The 18,959-nt window shown below is 38.6% G+C and overlaps 1 protein-coding gene across 1 annotated transcript in view; it reads left to right on the top strand.

Moving 5' to 3' along the window:
• The window catches only part of dnah5l (dynein, axonemal, heavy chain 5 like), a 233,743-nt gene that overhangs the window by 15,978 nt on the left and 198,806 nt on the right, over window positions 1-18,959 (top strand). Inside the window, exons 12-21 of the mRNA XM_052015789.1 lie at window positions 7,932-8,133; window positions 9,097-9,192; window positions 9,276-9,449; window positions 9,803-9,892; window positions 10,009-10,164; window positions 12,075-12,214; window positions 12,496-12,647; window positions 13,093-13,300; window positions 18,314-18,401; window positions 18,856-18,946. Coding sequence (XP_051871749.1) covers window positions 7,932-8,133; window positions 9,097-9,192; window positions 9,276-9,449; window positions 9,803-9,892; window positions 10,009-10,164; window positions 12,075-12,214; window positions 12,496-12,647; window positions 13,093-13,300; window positions 18,314-18,401; window positions 18,856-18,946 — 1,397 coding nt within the window. The remainder of the gene's footprint in view (window positions 1-7,931; window positions 8,134-9,096; window positions 9,193-9,275; window positions 9,450-9,802; window positions 9,893-10,008; window positions 10,165-12,074; window positions 12,215-12,495; window positions 12,648-13,092; window positions 13,301-18,313; window positions 18,402-18,855; window positions 18,947-18,959) is intronic.

Genomic DNA, 18,959 nt, shown 5'->3' with positions numbered 1-18,959 from the left:
GCCTTTGCATTCCTCAATTCTGTCAGGCATTCAGGCATGGATGGTGAGGCTGGGTGCTAAAATTGCTGCTGAAGAGATTGCAATAGATATAAGCCAGAATACTGATACAATGGTTCTTTGTTTGACCTTTGGGTCTCCTTACATTTTTGTCGATAATGGAGAAATAATAATGCACTTCAGTTGGTGGACTTACTAGATGGTGGGACTAAAGTGGCAATCTTTGCATGGAGCTGAAGACATAGGTGAGATCTTAAATGAAAACTTCTCACTGTATCCACTAAGGAGAAGGATGTTGTAGTTGGAGAATTTAGTGAAACTCTAGAACAAGTAACAATTAAAAAGGAGGTATAAGATGTCTTAGTGGGCTTAAAGATGGATAAATCTATAGGGCCTGATGAGATGTGCACTAGGTTACTGTGGGAGGTAAGGGAGGAGATTAATGGCATTCTGACAGAGAATTTTAAATCCTTGCTGGCCACAGGTGAGGTGTCAGATGAGTGGAGGACAGCAAATGTGGTACCTTTATTCAAGAAGGGCAGCAGGGATAAGCCAGGTAACTACAGGACAGTGAGTCTAATATCAGTGGTTGGAAAATTATTGGAAAAAAATTCCAAGAGGACTGGATTAATCTACACTTGGAGAGGCAAAGAGCAATCAAGAATACTCAGCAAGGCTTAGTTAAAGGGATATCCTGTGTGATTAATTTGATTAAATTTTTTGAAAAGGTAGCTAAGTGTGTCGATGAGGGTAGTGAGGTCGATGTAGTCTACATGGACTCGAATAAGGCCTTTGAGAGGGTCCCGTGTGGGAGACTGGTCCAAAAGATGGGAGCACATCAAGCGCGATGGGCAAATTGGATCTGAAATTAGCTTGGTGATGGTGGAGATGTTGCTGTGATTGAAAGACTGTGCTCAGTGGTGCCCACAGGGAACGGTGCTGGGACTCTTGATGATTGTTATATCCATTAATGATCTAGATGTGAATGTAGGAGGTATGATTAGTAAGGTCACGGATGACACAAAAATTGGTGGTGGTGTTGACAATGAAGAGAGTAGTCTCCAGCTACGAAAAGATATTGTGAGTTGGTGAGATGGGCGGAGTTATGACAGATGGGATTTAATCTTGGTAAGTGTAAAGTGAATCATGTCAGGAGGATTAATGAGCATGATATAGATAATGAATGGTAAAACCCTAAGAAATACTGTGAAACAGAGGAATCTCAGTGTACATGTCTGAGATCATACTTTGCTAAGCAAAGACATATGGAATATCTGCCTTCATTAGCAGGGGTACAGAATATAAGCATAAGGAGGTTATGAAACAACCATACAGAATATTAGTTAGGCTGCAGCTGGATTTCTGTGTGCAGTTCTGTTTGCCATACTATAGGAAGTATGCGGTTGCATTGGTGCAGAGGCAATTAACCAGGATGTTATCTGGGATGGACTATTTCAGCTATGAGAAAAGATTGGATAGACTGGGTTTGTTTTTCTTGTAGCAGAAAAGACTGATTGAGGTATACAAAATTAAGAGGAGAATAGATAGCATAGATAGTGAGAGACATTTCCCCTTAGCAGAAGCATCTAGGACCAGAGGACTTGGGTTTAAGATAAGGGGTTGGAGACCTAAAACTTGAAATGCAATGGCATAGAAGGCTACAGACAGAGTGCTGGTAAATGTGATTAATACAAATAGGTTCTAGATGGCCAATGAGCCAATACTATATGACTTTATGACTTTGTATGAGTCTGTGACTCTAAACACCAGGCCAATACATAATGTAGAAATCCCAAACATTAATGAGAGCAATCGGTGTAGCAAAGTGTTTTAAAAGGCTTAACATTATGAAACTAAAGGCAATTGGAAACTGAGCTATCACGGGAAAGGGAATTTGAAAATGTAATGGAAGGGAAAGATTTTTAGGAAACTTTAGAAAGTAGAGAGAGATGTAGCAGTCTCCAGGTACTACCATATGCTGTCAGATGCAAAAGAGACTGCGGATGCTGGCAGTCTGGAGCAACACACACAAAATGCTGGAGGACTTAGCAGGTCAGGCAGCATCTATGGAGGGAAATGAACAGTTGGTGTTTTGGGCTGAGACCTTTCATCAGGACTGGAAAGAACGAGGGCAGAAGCCAGAAACCAGCATTTTGTGTATGCTGTTCAGAACTGCTTTGAGATCATCATTGTTTGGCCACCCATTGAAAGATATTGAATTGTAATATGATGTGAACACATTTTTACGTAATACAAAAGCCTGAGTCCAGTATAACTTGGTCATTATGAGTAATAACAATTAATTTTATGGATTGTAGTAATCCATTTTTTATGTCAGTCAAGGTGATTGATATTGCTGCACATGTAGGTGACATCAGCTTAAAAGCCTTTCTTGTAATATCTTTAGCATTGGAGAAGGATACTTAGTTCCACTATTTATCCCAGCCAGAAACTTTTGTTATTTTTCCAATGATCTGAAATTGGGGAGGACCCAGAGATTGCAGGAACTGCTAAGGAAGATTTGTCTTTGGTTGCATTGGCTTAATAAATCTCACTAATTATAAAGCTCAAATTTTTATTGCATTAGCAAATACTTAATAAAAAAATAAATTCCTATGCAGAATCCATCAGTGAGATTTTTAAATGAGAGATTGGTGTTGAAGCTGACTTGACAGCCATGTAGATCTAAGGGATGATTCAAAGTTTCCTTTGTAGTGTCATAAGTGTCAAACATTAATTGTATTAGATATAACCTGTTGGGAACAGAAGACTGATATAACTGCCCATATCTTTGCACAGTATTGCCGCTGTTCCAAAGCACTATAAGCAGACTATTTTAAAAAATATTAATATAATTTGAAACTAATATAAGTATATTAATATTAAATTAAATGGTGGACGAATGCTATTGATTAAAGTTGATGTATGTTTCTGATCTTTTCAATTTCTCATATTTTTTATGACACAGAAGAAAACTGTTCAATCCATCGAGTTTATGTTGGTTCTTTGAGGATTCCTATCAGTTCCACTCTGCCACTTTTTTCCCTGTAATCTATTAAACTTCCTCTGATTCTTCTGCCACACATGTATACTAGGGGTAATTTACAGTAACTAATTAACCTACCAAACAATACTTCTTTGGCATTGGGAGGAAACCAGATCACCTAGGGAAACCTATGTGGTCATGGAGAAAATATGCAAACTCAACATAGACAGCAACCAAAGTCAGGATTAGACCCAAGTTGTAGTAGTTGTGCAGCAGCAGCAGCTTTAACTCTGCACCACTTATTCCAAGAAAAAATCCTTTTCATGTCCTGATTTTTCTGCGTTAATATTTAAGGATATTATTTATAAGAATTGTCATGGTGAAACTTAATTGAATATGACATAATTCTGCTCTGTGGAAAAAGATTACATTGAGAAGTCATAATTTAACCAGGAGAGGGAGCACTTGACACATAAATAGCCATACAATTCACAATTTCAAAATGTAGTTCATTTACACAGCCATATGAAAAAAAGGATGTCTAGAAATTCTACCATGCTGGGAAAGGCATATTTAAGTAGTTCTATACTGGGGGCCCATATCAGTTATTTGTGGGGCCTGAGCTGCAAAATTCTGGCATACAATGGGTTCAAAGCATCCTGCATGTTAGAATAGACCTTACACAGGGAATATTACACAAAGGTCTACCGTCCATCAGCTCCACCATTGTGGAATTAGTGAAAGAAATCAGGTGGACCACGGATCATGATGCAATGGGGGGGGGGGGGGGAAGAAAGATGAGGTGGGCAGTGAATAGAGAATATTGAGCCCAGATACAGGTGGGGGTGGTTTGTAAACCTTGGTATATGGAGCATCAGAGCTTGAATTTGGGGATGAGGCATCGACAGCTGGCAGAAATGGACTTACAATTTGATGGTGCTCCAGAGATGGTGGAGTTGGTGGGGGTGGGGGGGGGGAGGCTATAATTGGACATGTTTGGTTGTGGGATGGAGGATTTGGGGATCAGATGGTTGGGCACAGGATTAGGTAGTAAAAGGGCTGCAGAATATGAGTGGGGACACAGAAGGCAGAAGAGTAATGGTAGTTAATGGGAATGGTCGTGAACGTAAAAATAGTTAGATGATCCATCTGCAAGATATTTGTTACCACAGGTTCCATGGTAACACACTGGGTAAGTTTGGTGGTATTTAACTAATGTCAGTGTAGACTTCAACTCTCCATTGTAGGCCTGCTAAGATGTGGCTGGTTTGCACAGTGTGGGGTTCTTGAAAACATAAAAATGCTTTGCGAAAATATTGTTGGAATGTGTGTTGTGTGCTGTTAGACTTCAGAAGGACAAATGTATAAAGATCAATCACTTTTTATTTCAGTTCTGAAGGAGGGACTAATAATAAGCAGCAGAGTATGAGTTAAGGAATAAGGACTGTTTACAACGCTGTACAAGTTGACAACAGTTCCTATGAGATATCTGAGTGAGAATGTGATTAGATCAAAATCATGACATTGAATTCAGGCATGGAGAAAATCGAACAAATGAACCGAGGAGGCCAAGCATCCAACACAGATCTTTAAAAGTAGGAAGTAGGAAGAAGAGAGTTACAGTTCCAGGTGGACAGTGATACAACATGGAATGTCATTTCTAAGTTTGCAAGGAAGCATGGGTGACAAGAATGAATTTTGTAACCTCACACAATGGGAGTAAAAACAAAAAATTTTGGGAACACTCAGCAGGTCAGGCAGTGTTTATGGAAAGAAACAGTTAACTATTTCAGGTTTGGGACTCTGTCAGAACTGGAGGAGAGAGAAAAACAAGTTAGTGTTCAGTAAGAGAGAAGGTAGGGTAGAGATGGGTAGAACAAAAAGAATTATTGGTATTGGCTTATTATTATTGTCAGTTGTACCGAGGTACAGTGAAAAGCTTATCTTACAAACCGATCTTACTCTGAAAGGGTGTCCAAATGGGTACAGTTATGAGCACATTAAGCTTCTTTGTCTGTGTAATGTTTTGTTAATGGTGAGGCTGTGTGACATGCCCAGCAGGCCAGGTTATACGAATAGAATAAGAAAAATTGAGCCAAAATGATGACACGCAGAAATGGCTAGTTTTAATACAGAAAGAAAGAAATACGGGTTAGAAAATTGCATAAGGCTGCAATGTGCTCAGCTGAAAGATGAGATGTTGTTCCTCAAGCTTGCATTAGGCCTCATTGTAACAGCACAGGGATCATGGACAGAAAGGTCAGAGTGGGATGGTGAAGTAAAGTGGCAGGAAACCGAATGTTCAGCGTCAGTCTTACAGAGTGAACACAGGTGCTCTACAAGGTGATCATACAATGGGAGTTCGTTGCTAACAACCTTAAGCCCTCCTTTTGAGGAAAATTGGTGGTTGATGTTGATTATTAGGAACAGAACTACATTAGGAGAGATTCACCAGAAGTTGGATTAGGGTTTTGAAGGACTTGTGATCACCACAGAGGGGCTCAAACTTAATCAAACAAAAATGAAAGCAGTGATGGAAGTGCCAAGCCTAGCAGATATTTCTGGGATCCAGCATTTCCTGTGATTTTTCAGCAAATTGTTCTTACACCTGAGTGAAATATATGAACTACTTGAGACATCTAAAAAGGAAAGATGCTGAATGGTGTTGGATAGACTTCCAATGGGATAGCAGCCAAATGAATCAGACATGATCATAACAAAGCCAATGCTACACTGCTTTGACAGCAGAAAATAGCTGATACTATAAGCAGTCATCCCAGAAAAGGGTCTTGGAGCAGTTATCGCACCAGTAGTGTATACAAGCAAGTTCTCTCTAGGCTCAAATTGAAAACAAGCTGTTGGCTGTGGCATCTGGACTTATAAAATTCCACCACTATGCACGTAGGAGATATGTACATGTGCAGATTGATCACAGTTCCCTTGAAGAGATTGTGATGAATCTCTGCCAACACCCAAAGAGTCTCCAATTGTTTCTGCACTTACAGATGGATGATGCAATGATTGTCTACGATCAAGGAAGCAAGATTTATGTGACAGATCGACTGAATCTCATGTACCTTCCTGCTGGAAAGACAGATCACAGACTCACAGTATTGGAGCAAGTGAATATGCTGAATGATCTGCTGGCAGCAAAGCCATTGATGAAGAAGCTACAGCAAGACACATCAGTTGGTGTAATGCTGCATGAATTGCAGCTGCTGACGATAACCAGAGAGGCAGCAGAAACTCCACATAGTCTTGTCCAGAATTTCTGTGTTAAGATATTTTTAAGATTGAGCCTAGCACCTCTGAGGGGTTATTTTTCAGAGATGAAAGAATGGTTGTTCTAAAATCTATGAAGAGAAAAATGCTAGAGTCTGGTAGACTTATGGCTGTTTGAGAAGAATCATTGTACTACAAGAACGGGTACAGAAGTGAAAGACTCACACAACACATGTGCAATGTGCAGATCTCGGGAGGCAAAGCAACAGAGCAGCCTTTTGTTGAACATGAGGTGATGGATAGACCTTAGGTGAAAGTACAGCAGATCTTTCATGCTTGAGCTAAAATAAACTACCTTGTGAGTTTGATTATTTTCTCAGCTTTTAGCAGTGTAATGAATATTGAAAATTCACAAATAAATTTGAAAGGATATGAAAGAAGTAATACAATAGTTGTAAGCATAAAGCACTTGGCGGTCAGAGAGTGTCGGCAACATGAAGAACAACCATAAAACAGGTTTACGAGTAGCTCAAAGACTTCCTATAAGGTGAATCACAAAGAACCCACTGAATGTGACAAGAAGTGCCTTATTACAAGGAAGTACAAGGTCCTGGTCACAGCCTAACACAACACCCATGAGGTGGAGCAGGCTCTGAATTGTGAGTAAGCCTCTGTCAGCATATCTTGAGGATCTGCCCTGGGACATGTCTCTTTAAAAACATAAAAATAGATTTAACTATTAAAAAAATGTAATGGAAACTCATGAACCATCAAAATAAATTAAAAGTAGGTAAACCACTCGTATGCAGTTACCTTTGTCCACAGGGTCAATGATCCCATTAAAGTGAATGGGGTCACCATTCGTACGCAAGCCCTCTCTGGCGTTAAGCTGATAGCTGAATGTAAAGTGCATCTGGAACTGTTCTTCAGAGAATCACAGCTCCATCACTGAACTCAGTGGTGAGTCCTGTAATAGAGCTGACCATCAGATGTCCTGGGATTGGACCTTCACAAAATCTTAGATTTCCACATTTGACTCTATGTACATGGAAGTCCAAGACTTCCCGAGGAAAAATTGGCTGATACCCTGTAGCTCCCTTCAGAACCAGTGGCTATCAGCCACCACAATTTACCCCAATATCTCTTGGTGACAAACTTCGTATTATTTGTGCATTTTTTTTCCAAAGATAGAGGTACTGCGCTGCCTTGAAAACAAATATTAAAAGCAAGGATGTGTTCAAGGCTTTGGAAGCTACAGGGTCAGCCTTTCACAAGGTGAATTCCTTGTGTGTGCACCAGTGAGGAGCATTCAAGAGAAATCAGGGATGCCCAGGGCTGGGGCTGGGCCCTGTCTGGGGAGTTGTGGGGAGAGAGGTCCAGGGTGAGTAGGGAGGGCAGTGGATCAGAAGGTGATGAGGGGTGTGGGGCGATCAGTGTGTCGGTGCCAATTACAGGGGTTGTTTTCTGCAAAGGATTCAGTTCAGGTTGGAAGGTTTGAAGGAAGCATTTCTTATAGCAAAACTGCCCTCACCCACACCATCCCTACCTCCCTATTGATATTGTGGCCATAATGGTTAATAATAAGTATTTAAACAAGGTCATGTGGAATATACACGTGTAAAGCTGAATACCTTTTTCTGTTAGATGTAAAATTTCTGTGTGTATATTTTAATTTCATTGTTTTATAATTTCCTATATATAAAATTGTAATCAACTTTGCTTTTAGTGAAAACTACATATTTGGCAAATTTGACACATTTTGCAAACGACTGGAGAAGATTATGCATGTGATAAACACCATGGAAAGCCTCTCTGATCTGCAGAATGTTAAAATGGAGGGATTTGACAAAATATACTTGCGTTATCAGACAATTATCACCAGTTTGAAATCAAAGACTTATGATGTACTGGATCACAGAAAGCAAGAGGTATCATGTTCAGTTGTTATTATAGATCATAGAAGGTTGGCTTACTATTTACTTTAGTAAGAGTATTTTGCAAAATATTTTTCTTCTGTTTGCCAAATGTAAAGATGGTAGCATAATTCAGCATGAGTTACATACAATGGTAACCTGTGATGTTGTGAAGGTCACAGTGGTACTCTTTTCTCGAGTTTAGAAGAGCTAAGTTGTCTGAACAGTTCTGTGCTTCCACAGAGAGTGGAAGGTCTGCAAAAATTGCCGAAGGGATCTACGTTGGGTCCTTAATGTCTGGGAATTGAACAGGAAATGGATGGATTTTTGGCAGAAATGACATTTGATGGATATTGGACAGAATCTTTAAGTTTGGGTCAAGGAAAATGGTCTACAATGGTACTTTTCCTTGACATTCCTACTTTCCCTCCCCAGTGATTGAGGTGTTATAAAACCAGTTTTAATGGTTTTTATAATGAGGGATGACAACTCATGGTACATGGCTTTATTAGGCAAGTTTGAGCTTGAACAGAAAATGACAGGAACATTCAGCAAGTCAGGTAGCATCTGTGGAAAGAAAACCACATGACATTTCAGGTACAGGATCTTTTGTCAGAACAGGTCTGTGGGTTCCTGACCTGAAATGATAACTGATCTGCTGAGTGTTTGCTGCATTTTCTGTTTTTATTTGAACTAGGATTCAGAAGGGTCATGTTGATGAACTAACCTGTCAATTTTGTGCATAACTTTAAGCTGATACATTGTGGTTCAGGTGAGATATCCCTGTATAGCACCTGCATTTGTGATATATTATTTTTCTTGAATTGCGCATTGATTTGCTCTTTTAATGACAACCTTAGTACCTGCCTCTAGTGACTATCCTTTAACATTACTATTTTGCTTAATCCATTATATACTTTCTTTTAAGAATTCCAGTAGCCTCTAGATATAATTTTATTTCTGCATGTTACTTTTCAGTTTGACAATGATTACCAGGAATTTAAACTCCAGATGGAAGGACTTTATCAGTCAATGCAGACTTTTATGGATTCTTGGTTTGAACAATCTTTAACTGTAAGTAACATTAAACAAAAACATTCAAAAATGCTACTGAAACAAATATATTGCCTTCACTATTTTCCTAATATCCTTTCCAGATAGAACGCATGCTAGAGTTGCTGGGCAAGTTTGAACATATTGCTGGATCACAACTAGAACTAACAGACAAATATCTAGTTGTCCTGCAGCGTTTTGGGCGAGATTTAGACCTAGTGCGCAAGACCTATCAGAAACAAAGAGAAAATCCACCTGTACCTCGTAATATTCCACCTGTAAGTTTACTTTTTAATTACATTTTCTCCAATTTGATTAATTATTTTTATATGTAGCTCCAATTTCTGCTTAAAGGTCTTCAAAATAAAATAATTAAATTATTTAAAGACAACCTTATTTGAATATTCTTCAGTATTTTACATAGGATCCAAACCAGGGAAGTTTCTACTTTTCATAAAAGGGATATTTGATTATAGAGTCATTACATTATAAAATACTTTACCAATGCTTAAGGACATCCTGAGGTCATGAAAGGCGTTATATAAGTGCAAGTTTATGTTTCTTTCTTTTAATATGTAAATGCACGATCACTCATTTTGTTAATACCTTTAAAATATCTTCTGGTTGTCAGGTGTCTGGGAAGATTATGTGGGCCCGACAGCTATTCAGAAAAATAGATATTCCCATGAAATTTCTGAAAAATAATACTGAAATTTTGAAGGTAATTCTATAAGTATAGTTTCCTGGTATGAAAACAATTTATTGGATTGAATACAAAAAAATTATAATTTAAGACTACATAGCAATGCTTATTTTTTGTCTTTTTTATATTCTTAGAGCCCTGAAATGAAAAAAATTATCAAAAATTATAACAAGATGGCAGCTGTTCTTCTGGAGTTTGAGATGCTGTATCACAGGGGTTGGTGCCGAGCGGTTAACTTGGCTCAAAATGGACTTCAGGCTTCGCTGATTGTGAGACATCCTGAGACTAAGGTTAAAACAATATGTTCACTTATTATTTATAACATTTATAAATTATGGAATTAAGCAATCAACTGCATCCAGTGTTTGATGATCACCCAAAACATACATTCTTGAAATTTCCAATGCTGTTCTAATAATGGAGGAAGTCAAAACTAATGCATATAATTTCTTTCGTCCCGTTATTTTTCAAATTAGGGTCTGTTCTTGTGCTGTACTGTTCTATGTTCTTTGTTCTATAGTGCAATTTCAATTGAATATCTGGGTTTCAATTCCTAATATGCTACATAGTTTAAGAATCTCTGGGGACAAAAGCCAATAAATTTGGTGAATCAAATCATAGAACATAGAACAGTACAGCACTGGACAGGCCATTTGGCCCATGATGTTGTGCCGAGCTTGATGCGGATTCATACTAAATGTGCTCCTCCTGTGTATCATCCATATCCCTCCATTCCCTTCATATTCCTGTGTCTATCTAAAAGCCTCTTAAACTCCATCAAACTGCCTGATTCCACTACTACCCTGGTAACCCATTCCAGGCACCTGCCACTCTCTGTGTAAAAGAAAACACCTGCCCCTCATGTCACCTTTAAACTTCCCCCCTAACCTTAAAAGCATGTCCGCTGGTGTCTGGCATTTCTACCCTGGGAACAAATTCTGACTGCCTACCTTATCTATGCATCTCATAATTTTAAAAACTTCAATCAGATCTCCCCTCAGCCTCCGACACTTTAAGGAGAACAACCCAAGTTTGTCAAACATGATTTCCCTTTCATAAAACCACGTTCAATTGGTTAAATTTTTCTCAGTGACTAGCTATCTCTTCCTTGATGCTCTAGCAAGTTCCCAACAACAGATGTTTAAACTAATTGGTCTATAAGCAGGTTGAGGGAACTCGGCCTTTTCTCCTTGGAGAGACGGAGGATGAGTGGGGACCTGATTGAGGTGTATAAGATGATGAGAGGTATTGATAGGGTAGATAGTCAGAGGCTTTTCCCCAGGGCTGAAATGGTGGCCACAAGAGGACGTAGGTTTAAGGTGCTGGGGAGTAGATATAGAGGAGATGTCAGGGGTAAGTTTTTTACCCAGAGAGTGGTGAGTGCGTGGAATGGGCTGCCGGAAACGGTGGTGGAGGCGGATACGATAGGGTCTTTCAAGGGACTGTTAGATAGGTATATGGAGCTGAGTAAAATAGAGGGCTATGGGTAAGCCTAGTAATTTCTAGGTTAGGGACATGTTCGGCACAGCTTTGTGGGCCAAAGGGCCTGAATTGTGCTGTAATTGTTCTATGTTCTCTATGTTCTATGAAGGAAGAGGTCAAAGACAGAGATGTCAGAGTGGGAATGGGAATGAGAGTGGGAGTGGGAATGGGATGGAAAATTAAAGTGACAGGCAGCTAGACTGATTGATTCTGCAAAGTGGATTTGCTTTCTCCAATGTGGAGGAGACCACATTGTGAACACTGAATGTAATGGACTAGATTGGCAGGACTGCAATTGAATTGCTGCTTCAAATGGAAGAGCTATTTGGGTTCCTGGATAGTGGGAAGCAGGGAGTACTGCATCTCCTTTGGAAAGTGCTGAGAGAAGGAATGAGGTTGTCAGAGGTGGAAGAGTGAACCTGGAATTGCTGAGAGAACTGTCCTTCAAAATACTGAATGGGAAGGGGAGGAAAGGTGATGATATTTCTGATGGTGAAATCTCATTAAAGTAAGAAATAGTTTGGGATATCAACTTTTCCTAACTATCTAATAACTAACAATGAAACTGATAATTAAAAAGATATGGGCTATTTTAGTGGCATAATTATATTACTATAATCAATTATATGTTTTATTAATGAATAATGTATTCCATTTCTTTTAGTTTACTGAAATGTGTGTGTTTGATTTTTGACATTGTCTTGATTTTCCCAAGTAGGAAATCTTAGTGAATTTTGATCCTGCCGTGCTTGAGTTACTTTTAGAAGCGAAGTACTTGTATAAACTGGGACTTGAAGTGCCACAAGAGGCTCTCAACTTATGGCTAAAAGAGGCAGAAATTAAGCACCATTATTTAAGGTTAGTATTTGTGTTAGGTTCAAGGTCAATTTTTCAAAATTTGCATTGAAAGAGTAGCGAACAGAAAAAAGTATTTTTTTGTTACAATCTTACATCAGGTGTCTGGAGAATTACTTCGATAGAATAAAAAAATTAAAATGTATCTACAGTTTCCAGCCATTCTATGAAGTTATAATGGGAGTGCACTAGAACATCTGAAGAATTACATTGCCATTTGCTGTTATTCTTTGTTCTTTTAATGTGGTTTATATGTGATGAGTTTTTTTTTTGCTAATTTGCAGCATTCAGGAACTTTTACGTAACTACCAAAATGTGGTGAACAGCATCCCATCTATTATTCAACCACTGATGAAGCCTTTTATTAGCCAAGTGGATGAAGCTCTCATTCCTGGAATGACTATGTTGGCTTGGACCTCCTTAAACATTGAAAAATGTATGAGACTTTTAACCAATATGAAAAAGAAACTAAGGAGCGTAAATGAATTGAAATTAATTGCATTGGTATGATGAAGAATAGTTAAGATGTTAGAATAATTTTTATGGATAGCAGGTGGGATTTTACAGCAGGCTTTTATGTCTAGCATTACAGATGCTGTGATGTGTTCTACTGATGGAACATTTCCCACTGGGTACCCCCCTTGATTTTCTGACACTTATGTCTGCATGGCTTTCTCTTCCAGACACAGAGTGAGAGTTTTAATTGGCAGTAACTCTACATGAAAATAAGATGCTTTTAGAACCCTGAAACATTTCCCATTTCAAGCTAAAAATTATGGTAGGGAGGGGGGGGTGGACATAGTAGATTATATAGTTGTGACTTCTGTTATAATATGTAATGTTTTATTAAGTTGCTTACCTCATTTTCTTTTTGCATTTAGTTGTAGATAATGTGTACATTTCACTAATGGAGCTGGGGCAAGTGGTGAAGCAAGTATCTGACATGTTGGAGTGTAGGATTGAGAGGGTTCTGCATGCAGTGTCTCTTACTGCCCTGGTTGACCTTCCTGAAGATGACCTCGTAGAAGTCCCAGCTTTTCTGGAAATGACTGAAAATATTGTTGCCTCAGCTGGACAAGCTTTGTCTATGTATGTTTTCATTCAGATAAAATTGAGCTAAACTATTGAATGTAATGTACAAATGAATTTTGGAAAGAAATGCATAATGTTTGCAAATCTAGATAAGGTAAGATATCTAAACAATTATTTTAATTTTCACCATACGTTTTAATGAAATTTACACAATCAGATGTTAAAACATAGCTAATAATCAAAATCATTGAATTATATCCCTGGATTTCACAGTTAATTTTGAAACCTTTGGTTTGAGGCTTCCCTTCAGAAAACTGCCCAGCAGAATTGTCAGGTGCCAGCCATAGACAATATTTCATATTGAATTACAGTGATATCTACCTGTATAGAAAATAATATTTTCAGTATTTTAGAAAACATAGTATTTTAAAGTAATATATAGAATCATACAGCCATTTTGGCAAAGAAGTAGGACATTCAGCTCATCAAGACAATGTCAACTCCTTATAGACCAATTCTGTTTATTCTCCCTGATCGTTTCCCATGTACCCTGCAATCTATCCTCTCTTAAGTACGTTGTTAATTACCTTTTGTAGGCACCGGTGATCCTGTTTCTACCATCATTACAGGCAGTGAATTCCAGATTGTAACCAGTCTCTGAGTAAAACAAAAGTTTTCTTATATTCCTCTGTGGTATATTTTGACCAAAGATTTAAACCTGTGTCCCCTGTTCCATGAATCATCTGCCAATGGGAACAACTTAACTATTAATATCTTTAATACATTTAATAATTATCTGAGGGAATGATAATTGAAACATAAAGATAACTTAAAGGCCAGAGAGGTTTTCAGGGAGTAATTAAGGCTCAGTCTACCTTTAACAATTCACTTACATATCATGCAAATCTCTATTGCTATTACTTAAGTTGTTAAGATCCTTATCAAGCTCAGATAAAAGACTCAGTAGTTTATTTAATAATGTGGGCTGGGACCAAGGTGAACAGCTGTGTGAGCTCAAACCTCTGAATTCCATAAGTTTATCAACAAGAATAACAAAATAATATTTTTATACTATGAGTTGTCAGGCTGGTGGCTGGTAAAGGCAGATACAGTAGTAACTCTCAGTAAGGACTTGAATAATTACTTGAACCGGAGGACGGGGCCGGAGGATGGAGGTGGAGGATAACAAGATTGTGGGAAAAGAGCAAGAGAGTAGGACTTCTGAGAAAGCTTCTTCGAATACCTGGTATAGGCATGATAGACTTTCTGTGCTGAATTATTTTATCAGGAATTGCGACAAATGTAAATTTTCCTTTACAAAGGCTGTTCAGACCAAAGTTGTGTCACTTAGCCAGCATTATGCATTTAATACCAGCAGAAAATTAATCTGTATTTACCTTTTTGTTTTAATTAAACTTCGTAGTTCTGTAAAACAATGCCTAGAGTGTGAGCCTTTGCAAGAGAATCTGTTGACTAGATGGATTCACGTTTTGTGTGCTAAACCAGCATTTCTTTCCAAAAATCAGAAAATTGAGAAAATGCATTAGAAATTGTATTAAGGTTGTTTGCTCCCACAAATGTACACTGAAACAAGACCGACCCTGTTCCCAAAAGGCCCAATTGAAGGTAATGCCTGTCAATTTATTGTGCAAGGGTCTAAGAAGTGGGTCATCATTTATAAGCACTCTTCCCATTTAGACATCAGTGAGAAACACCAAGTTACCAGAGAAGAAGAAGAATCAGCAGGGAGAGGGGCAGGCTTTCTAAGAGGGACAAAGTCCTCATCAGTGAGATGCACATCAGGAGGGAGGTAGTATGCAATGAAGGAATCAGAGGAACAGCTTGGACTACCATAGGAGGCGACTCCTCCAAGTGTGAGAATGCTCACTGTTTCAAACAATGCAGAAGTAGATTTGATGTTCTCATATGATAGGTCAGGGTGAGCTACACAACGCTGAAACCAGTTGTCACAAACCATTTCAGTTATTGGACCAGAGAGTCATTCATGTGTTACGATCAGTACAACTGGTCCTGTAAAGGAGAATGTGGGGGATTATTATGTGTCATATGTAATCAGTTGATTATTGATAAACAATATTGTTGTCAATAATTGTAGTATGGAAAGGATAACTTTGTATTGGTGACAATGATTAAGCAGGCTCCTTATGAAAAGTATCTCTGTGAGTGAGTCCTTTATTGCCCATGCAGTCTTTGCCTCCCTCCCCCACTCTTTTGAGAGGAGAGGCTTTTGGTATTCTGCTGGTAGCCTTCTTTGCTGTCCTGCTCCTCTTGCCCTTGCTTCTCTTCAGCCTAGCAACCATGTCTCTTGGGCTCCGGGTATGCATAGTGCTCTTCTTCTGATCTTGGCTACTCTTATAGGTTGCTAAACTGTACAGCATGTAGCACACAATGGTAAAATCTCCATACCAGCTGGGTTATACTGTAAGGCCCCTCTGGACTGATGCAAGAAAAGGAATCTAAGTTTTAGAGGACCAATGGAATTTATTAATAATTTGGGCAGAGCTATGGAGTCATAGAGTCATATAGCACAGATGTGGGCTCTTTGGCCCACCATGTCCAAGTTCCTATCTATACCAACCTCTTTAACCAGCACTTGGTCTGTAGTCCTCTATACTTTGGTGATTCAAATGCATGTCAAGATACTTCTTAAATGCTGTGAGAGTACCTGTCTCCACTACCATCTCAGTTGGTCCAATTCCAACCACCCTCTGGGTGAAATAATTCTTTCTCAGATACCCTCTGAGCCTCTTATTCCTTACCCTAATCCTACGTCTTATAGTTTTAGATACCTCTAATATGGGGAAAAGTTTTCTACCATCTACCCTCTCTATGCCCCTCATAGTTTTGTATATCTCTCTCAGTCCCCCTTCAGCCTCCACCTCTTCAAGGAAAACAAACCCAGCCTATCCAGTCCCTCTCATAACTCAGATGCTCCATCCCAGGCATTGTGGTTAATTTCTTCTGCACCCTATCCACCTCCTTACTACAATGTGGTGACAAGAACTGTACACAGTACTCCAGCTGTGACCACATTTTTTATCGTTGCACAATATTTTATACTATTGTATCATAACCTCCCTGCTCTTATATGAAGGCAATTGTCCAATTTGCCTTCTTCACCAACTTATTTACCTGTGCTGTCACTTTCAGGGATCCTTATATACTGAGGTCCCTCTGTTCTTCAGTACTCCCTAAGGTCCTATTATTCATGTGTATGTTCTTCCCTTATTAGTCCTTCCAAAGTGCACCACTTTGCTCTTATCAGGATTAAATTCCATCTGCCACTGCTCTGTGATTGTTACCAACTGATCAATGTCATCCTGTACCCTATGATTATTCTCTTTGGTATCAACAACACTGCTGATTTTCGAGTCATCTGCAAATTTACTAATCATACCACCTACATTCATATCCATGTTGTTAATGTATGTAACAAACAGTAAGGGTCCCAGTACTGATCCCTGTTGATATCCTGCTGGTCACAAGCTTCTAATTACAAAACAACCCTCCACCATCGCCTTCTGCCTCCTTGCATGGGTCTCCTTGAGGCAGCTTTAACTCGCTCTAATACGAATGTAAATTGGTTCTTTGTATCAGGTAAGTAGAGGGTAACCCTTAGATCTCTCCATCAGGCAGTTGTGGCTTAGAATATGTCTGGTGGTTTAGTCTCCTTGAGGATGAGGCATAGCACGCATAGCACTGGCCATCATGAAGTTCTTCTGATGATCCACAACCACCAGGACCTTAAGTGAATGGAAGTTTTACACATCGAGGAAAAGGTCTGCGTTATTGATTAGGGTCTTTCTCAGGATATGAGTGTACTAATGGCTGTGTGCACATTACTAGCAAATCACAGTGTTTGTAATGTCTTCTGCTTGTTATTGAAATCAAATTTGATGAACACAGTGCCTAGTGGCCTCTTTAATGCAACGGTGAGCAGCGCATTAGGAGACATGTCACACATCTGCTGCATCCCCTTGGAACGATTCTTTAATAAAGGATTTTAGGGCCAAGATTACCTTGACCTCTTGGAGAGATTAGTCCAGGCATGAAGAGGTTTGAAGATCTTAGAATCATAAGAGAAAATTTATGACATAGAAGGAGGCCATTCTATCTATCATGTTTGTGCCAGTTGAGAAATACCCACACAGCCTAATTTCAACTTCCAGCACTTGATCTATACTCCTGCAGATCAGAGCTCTTCAAATATGCATGTAAATATGTTTGAAATATGATGAGGATTTTTGCCTCAACCATCTTTTTAGGCAGTGATTTCTAGACCCTTGTAATTCTCTGGGTGAGAAAAATATTTCCTTATCTACACTCTAATCCTTCTACCAATTCTTTTAAATTTTCTTGCAGTATTTCAGGTACTTCTGTGAAGACAACCTTGGAAAATCTGAGTCTGCAAGCACATTATTCACCAACAAGGATCAGATTCTGCAGAATGTGGGATGGGCATGTCCTTGGGCCCATAGCCTGAGATCCTTGACCCACCCTGCAAGGCAGTCATTGCTATAATGTTGTCTTCAGTAATGGAGTATTGCCAACAGTGTCACTTCTGACACACTCAACGAATATCTTAACAGTGCCAAGCTGGAGAATGCACTCATTGTTAGATGTAGACCACTGTAACATTGGAAGATATTTGAGCAGTCTGCAGTCAGTTCTGAAGCTAAACAATCAAGTCTCTTGGCTTCAGCAGAATATCCCTTTAAATAACTATAAACACACAAAATAGCATGATGTGCACTTCATTGTACTATGACTTTTCAACAACAATAGTAAGATGAACATAATTTATATCAATAAGGGCAGAAGTGGCATTATATGAATAATCATTAGGAGCTCTAATATGAGGTGCCCAGTCCAATTTTGTGATTTACACATAACAATGGTGATTATTTATCCAGTTCTAAGTTTTTTTTTACCTTATTATGTACATAAAATTTGAAACAGTTGAGTTAACTTTAAAACAGCCTGTTTTTTGAGAAGAACATTTAGTATGAAAATGTGAATTTTCTTATTTGGATGATTTTCTCCATGCAGACAAAGCCAACAGGTGGAACGTTCAATGTATCAGTTAATGAACTCATTGAAACAAAAACTAAAGCCAACAGAACAAGCCAATCTTGAGGTACTTACCATTGAATGGTTCCAACATTGGTACCATTAATTTTTCAATTTCTTTTTTTTTACTTTCTAAGTGTGCATTATTCTTCAAATCGTAATTCTCGGAGCTATAAATTCTGAACACCATATTCAGAAAAGAACCCTAATTTTATTATTCCATTGCAATGAAAATTTGAAAACTGTAATGTTGGCCAATTATGAAGCAGATGTGACCTTCTACATCATGCAGTTTTAATAGATTCCAGTCAATTTAGTGAGAATTTATCAATAACGATCAATGCAGTGAATATTTTATGTTTATTGTTAACACTTAGTGCATTCATCATTATATTTTGATGCTTTTTAAACTTTCAATATTAATTTGAAGGGAGATATCTTGACTTATTCAATTTCTTTGTTGTATTTACATTTTGGCTTGTGTACAGGATACCTATGCATGTTTGCATCCTGATGCAAAGCAAAAAACTCGTTGTCAAGAATGCTTGACCTGCTGCTTCTATAACCTAATGGGACAACTTTGCCAAAAGAATACTGATGCCTTGGTGAAATGTAAGTCTGAATT

The sequence above is a fragment of the Pristis pectinata genome, chromosome 5 (genome assembly GCF_009764475.1).
Source record: "Pristis pectinata isolate sPriPec2 chromosome 5, sPriPec2.1.pri, whole genome shotgun sequence".
Classification (NCBI taxonomy): domain Eukaryota; kingdom Metazoa; phylum Chordata; class Chondrichthyes; order Rhinopristiformes; family Pristidae; genus Pristis; species Pristis pectinata.
Note: the sequence above shows the minus strand (reverse complement) of the source record. Positions and strands in the feature narration are given on the sequence as shown.